This window comes from Phaethon lepturus, unplaced genomic scaffold, assembly GCF_000687285.1.
Source record: "Phaethon lepturus isolate BGI_N335 unplaced genomic scaffold, ASM68728v1 scaffold2913, whole genome shotgun sequence".
In the NCBI taxonomy this organism is placed as follows: domain Eukaryota; kingdom Metazoa; phylum Chordata; class Aves; order Phaethontiformes; family Phaethontidae; genus Phaethon; species Phaethon lepturus.
In genome coordinates, this window is record NW_010528200.1 from 3140 (window position 1) to 9643 (window position 6504).

General features: G+C 38.1%; 1 protein-coding gene across 1 annotated transcript; it reads right to left on the bottom strand.

Annotated features, from left to right (window-relative positions):
- Positions 1 to 243: 243 nt before the first annotated feature.
- LOC104618080 (glutamate receptor 4-like) lies at positions 244 to 6107 on the bottom strand (the record flags this gene model as incomplete). The annotated part of the gene is made up of 4 exons (XM_010283587.1): positions 244 to 348; positions 1958 to 2125; positions 3919 to 4077; positions 6054 to 6107. Coding segments are annotated over 4 exons (486 nt in total), but the record flags the coding sequence as incomplete, so codon positions are not given.
- Positions 6108 to 6504: the final 397 nt, after the last annotated feature.

Here is a 6504-nt window from a genome sequence, read left to right on the forward strand (position 1 = left end):
GACTGACTGACATCCCACCTCTCCATACTTGTTTTTGTGTTCTCCAATTTGTTGCACTCAATAGTAGTATCAAGTAGAAAATGCAGTTTAAATCTGCTTCCACCAGAAATATTATCCATGTATTCAATATATTATCCTTTTTTAAAGCACACAGAGTCCATTGTAATCTACGTTTTCATAATAATTTCATCACACATAACTCATTTATGTGATATCAGGATAGTAAACTTTGTCAGCATGTACCTTCCGAGGGCCCGTGTTCTTCAGCTCAAAGACATCCATGGTGTAGTTGACTCTGCGACCATAGTGGTCAAACTGAACGTTTCCTGTCAATCCTTGTATTCGAACCTACAAATGGAAGAAAAAAGCATCATGAAGATCCAGCTTTATATTCTTTATTCCAAATGTCACAGAGCAATGAAAGCTATTCTATGTCCTTAGATTACCATAAGAACACTACTCTAGAAAAGACAGGCATTATAAAGCAAAAAAGTTGGCTACTTTCCTTTGTATTCCTTTTTCCTGTCAAACCATGCTCAAAATGGGCTTACATAAGCCAGTATCTAAGTGCTAACAAAGATACACAACGGACCTTCTCTTCTTTCATGCTGTGTAGCTCAACAATTTCCAGCTGCAGGTCCTAAAGAGAAGTACATTTTTTACCATTCTCATCACTGCTGCAGAATATTTTGGATGACACAAAATAAACCTAAAGGATGTTTGGCCTAAGCTCATGTATCTTTTTAGCTCACACTCTGGTGGCTTAAATGTATAAATTGAGAATATATTGGTCATCAAGGTAGACCTGACAACAACCTTGGCCCCAGCAAAGCAATTTACTGTCACAGAAAATGGGTGAGACATGCACAGGGCCTGGAATCAGAATGGAGGACAGGTGTAAAGCTGTAAGATTGGCTGTGCTAGTTTTCCACCACCTGTGTCTCAGCTGAAACCAGAAGTCTTTTTTTCTTTCAGCGTTTACTGACTCACTGACGGATACCCAGACTGTGGTCCTTATCCCAACAAAGCCATGGCCATATTGCTGCTGGCTTTGATTGTATTGGGATCCAGCCATGTAAACCTCTTTGGCCACATTGGAAGGTTCATGCTGCCTGCCCTATCACAGAAGCCTGACTTCACGCTTCTCACAATTGTTACAGAACTGTACATCTGCACGGAGTATGTGAAGCACACAAAATGCTTTATTTCTATCCTTAAGAGCCAGGATGTGGATTTAAACCACTTACTCCTTCCCTCTGTCCATTTCTATCTCTGCTTATTTTTCTCCAGGACTGAAACGTTGACTTCCAGGCACAGAGATGCCAGTTCTGTCAGCAGTCACTTCTCCTCAGTTGTTTCTCCTGAATGGAGCCTGCTCATTTGCAATGATTTAAATTCTACTGCAGGATTTTTATTTTCTTACTGTCCCATTCAAAGGAAAGGCTAAAACATCTTGACAGAGACCTGGAATTTTCTAGCCATCCATATTCATCAGGAATTCAAAATCCTGACATCAGAGAACAATAGCTCTGGGTTATTTCTTTTTAAAGAAAAAAATACTACCTATGTGATTTCCCTGGGAGAAATCTACTTTTAATCAAGACAATAGAAACATATTTGTAAAGTTATATTATGTAGGTACACCTTTTTCCATAGATGTCAGTATCTGTACACCCAGGTTATATGCAAAAGCAACAGATGTGCTCATGTGTTCAGTGGCAGAAGACCCAACTTCTTAGACCTAATAGTAGTTTCAAATAGTAGCAGTTCCCCTATGCCTTCATTCCAAGTAATAAACCAGAACAACCAGAACAGCCCCAGCTGTTTCCAAATGGCAAGTAAAAAACAAATTTCTCCTCTCACATTACTACCGTTGTATATAATAACTTCCAAATCATATAGTGTACAACTAGTACCCAATATTCCCAAAGATTGACAGAATAAAGCCTACCCTTACCTGTTTTAATGTCCTCTCCATATCAATTCCTTGACCCCATGGGGCTGCAGGGTTAGCAAGACAATCACCAGCATTTCCTCTCCTTGAAATATCAATTTTCTGTCTTCTAAGATTACGGAAAGTTTCAGCCATCACCAGTACTCCATCATATGTTAATGCAGATGTATACTAAATAGATGCACAAACACACCGCTTTAGAGTTGGCATGTCTTTGCAAAAATCAGCTGTCTCAGGTATTTCTAGTTTGATTCATTTTGCAGCAGTTTCTACACCTTCATTTACAAAAAAACTCTCCTCAAAATCAAAAGCCATTTTGTGTATGGAATAAATGCAAGACTGAGAAGCTAGCTCCAGCTTTAAAACTGTATTTCTTCAGGGTAGAGAAATCTGCCACCGAAGAATTATTAAAAGAAACAAATTAAACTGAAGATACTCAAGTCTTTTTTTTTTCCCAGCTGTCTTATACGTTAGAGAATAACCCCACCCACCCCATTTACTCAAAAAAAGAGAAAGAAACAGTAACTCACTGAGAAAATATAACTGAAAAAATGCATGGCCAATGAGCAGACATCCAGGCTACTGGATTTGTTAAGAATGATCAAGGGTATGTTCGTCTTATTGGAAAATCTATGTTGGCTCTCTGATTGACATAGGACACTGAACGGCCTGTTTTTCTATGCTAACTACAGTAACTGCTTTAGGTTGAGAGCATGCCAAATGAAATGTGTAGAGCAAGTCTTCAACAGATGTTAGCCTGGAGCCATATAAACAAAGGGCCATTTTCGCAGTACGGTCCTCTGATGGACATGCTGCACCAGGAGAAGTTGTTCACACTCCCAGGGCTGCTATTGATATGCCCCATAACTTCTAAAATTTAAATTCACTTATTCAAGTCTAACTTCCTTCCTTTCCTTTGTTGTGCATGTTATAAGCTCTTTGGGACATGGCTTACCTTTATAATCTCAAATTTTGGTTATCCATAGGTGAATTATGTGCAATTCGGATTAATGACGCTGACTTCTCAGAAGAAGACAGCACAATCCTGTTCATGTGGCAAGGAGTCCTATAGGCTAAATTCTTCCTGTCACCCGTACTTGGGGATGTCTGCACGCCATAGCCCACAGCATTCTTGGGCTTTTTTTTTTCCTCTAGAAGATAAATTTATTGAATATTCACCAAATTATGTAGCTATGCTTTCTATTATCCATGTTGATACTTTCTCTAGACTTTGCCAACCTACCACCCTCCCAGCCAAGGGAGAGATGATTGCTTATCTTTGGTCAGTGCCCAACACAAAGAAGCCCAGTCTCAACTAGGTCTGATATGCATTAGTACATGTAATAACAGAACTCTTGTGATGAAGTCATATTTATAGCTATGCTGTGATTTGCCTACCAAGAAAATTATAGGTGAGAAAAATATTTCGCTATCCATCTGTGAGGGATTAAGATAGAGGAACATTGGGATGTAATTTCACTGTAAGATTGTGTCTGAAAGTGATTACTACACCAGATTTTGAGGTGGATAGATTTTCCAGAGGAAACTCCAAATGAAAATTTAAGGGTAGTAAATTTATAATTGCGGTTATCTCATACACAGAAGAATTCAGCTGTCAGGAAAGCTCTGTACTCTAAGTGAATCTAGATAATTAGACTAATTCATGTAAAATTGATTGAAATTAAGTTGTCAGTTAAGCATTTGACCTTTAATTCCTGTCAGTAAAGGGGCGAAGTTGGAGAATAAGTGACAAAGGACATTAAAGTACAACAGTGAAATGTGTTACAGTTTGTGTTTCATCAGACAGTCATAAGGACAGGCATAATTAGTTGCCAGTAATAGTACGATAAACTGCCTTCTCCTCTGCCTAAATATTAAGGTCTCCACTCATGTATTCAACAATGTTAATCAGGAGTTAGAACACTTGAGTGGTATCTTTGGTAGTGCTTCAGATCAGCCAGTACCTTTGGTGGGGTCTCAGATCCTGGGTATTCTCTCTGGTCTAGCTTCTTCCAGCGCTGCATCAGCTTAGCTACCATCGGGGTACTGAAATCTACCAGCTGAAATCCAGTCACATTGGCTCCTCCATGCATGAATCTCTCCAGAGAAATATCTTTGAATCCCTAGAAAATCAATTTAAGATTTTGTTTGTCCTCATACATCACCGTGAGTCCAGTCTGTTCTAGGTCAGCAAGGCAGCATAAAGGAGGTACAGCAGCAGGTTTCCATTAGAAGCCAAGACTTAAAACCAGAGAATAACGTTGAATCTTTGCTCATAATTTCCTTTTGTGTAATAAAGAATGAAACAAACCCAGAAAATAAATTTCCCACATTATTGCTAGGGTGGTCTTGACAGCTAAGCAACACATTGCTGGTAATGGCAGCAGTTTTTGAAGAAATGCCTTTGGCGAATCATCTGAAAAGTGCCCGCAGAACATTAAGCCTTAATCCAATTTCGATCAAGGCTGGCAGATTTCAATGAGCACTGTACCAGTGCTTTAGCTGATATATCCCTGTTTCTTTGCATGTTTGCAAAATGAACAACACTACTGTGTACATTTATTCCAGGATTCATTGTTTAGGCTGAAGGTGCCTGAGATAATGCGATAACATAATAGACGTTAGAAGGCAGAGACAGCACATGAGGATCTCACTGTTCGTGCAAGGAAAACATAACATAAAAATCACATTTCCGTGAAATATGATGGTGGTAGTTTTCAGATAAAGCCTAGAATGACCCCCAACATTGAAAGAAAAAATAAAGTATATATACTTCCTGACTTATTAGTTTCTTTGGCTAATCTGTTCAGCACATATAAAGACAAATTCTTTAGTAATATTTGCCTTTAGAGACATAACTGAACTTCAAGAAACTGTGTAATACAAACTGCTAAAGCAAGCTAAGAAGCAAGCATGAATCTTTCTGCTCCTTTCCTAGCTGCTATGTTTAATGCTAGCTCAGAGGTATCTTATTTTTATTTTCTTAAATTCCTCTGATTGGTATTTACCAGTGCGAACAGAAGTGTATTATCACACTTAAAAAAGAAAGTTTTAGGAAAAAAATAATCATGGGGTACTGACCCAATACCCCAGGATAAAAAAACATTAAGGACAGAGATTTATTAATGTCCTAAAGGACAGTGTCAATAAATATAGAAGGCGGAGCATCAGGAAGTCATACCACCCACATTATTGAACAGCCAGTAGATAGCAACGTGTGCCCCTGCTGAAGCAGATGAGTAGATGTGCCCATCTCCACTGTATGTCCCACTAGCAGTTCACCGCAAAGTCTGGTTCCCTGTTTACAGCAGCTATTTTGCATGGGAAAAGTTACTTGGGGAACTATAAATTTGTAATGTTGAAAATCTAATTTGTAAGACCTGAGAGAATAGACATGTCTCATTTAAAACGCCTGAGGTCTTCAAAATCATCTGAAGTGATCGTAAGTTGAGGTATAAGTACAGCAAAGCACAGTAAAATATTTCAGGTCAACTAAGATTCCTTGAGGGAGAGTAAAAAGAAAACAATTTAAAGCATACATTAGACTCTGTCCTACATTCACTGTACTTGGCCAGGCAGGTATTTTGGCTTAGAGAATGGGTTATTTTAATAATAAAATATTGCATTTGCTCTTTCTTTGCCCTCTTCTGAACATTATCTGTGTGAATGTGCAGTTTAGACTTAAGAGTGAAAATACTGAACCAGTAATTTGACTGGAAATAGCTGATCTTACAGCAAAATGAATGTTGCCTGGAGAACGTAGAAAAGTTACTGCGAGGATTGTTACATTAATAATATTAAAAAGATGAGTCAAAAATCATAGTGTAGTTCTGTAAATTCTAATTCAGCCACAAGGTACACTTAACAGTCCCTTATGCTACATCGATTTTGATAGAATTACAGAGGGTAACACTGTGCCCTTCTTGTCTAGATGGCTGTAACAACAAAACCAAGTTCTTTCACGCACCATAAAGAATGTATTATGCACAACCACATAATAGTGACAAATGGTAAATGTTGTGTGAGGTGCTATAACTTCAAAGCAAAAATGAGTGTTTCACTTACCGAGCAGGGGTATAATTCTAGAAAAGTATCTTACCAGGTTGGCAACAATATAATGGTATCCTTTAACATGCTTTCCCACGCTCACGATCTGTGTGAGAGAAATAAGAAAGAAAAAACCAAAAACCCAATGTCATATTGTTTCCTCTAGGAAGGTTTTTTCATAGCTAGACAGATATAAATTCTGAAATATATAACATCAGCAATATAACATTGAGAGTCTTTCTCCAACAAGGTAGCTATAACTTTCCAGGTGCTTAATCACAGGAAGAAGTTAAAACAAAAGTGAGTAAAGTAATGAACTGGTAATCTGAGTGTCTTCCATATGATTGAAAATGTTAGTGTAGTATACTGTTTTATCAAATAGAGCAATTACCTATGGGATACAAATTCAGAAGGAGGAGGTCACACATTAGCTAGAAAGCTATGCACCTTTTCATTTTAACTAAGTGCGCAATTTATGAATCAAACTGGGTTTTCATCCCTTG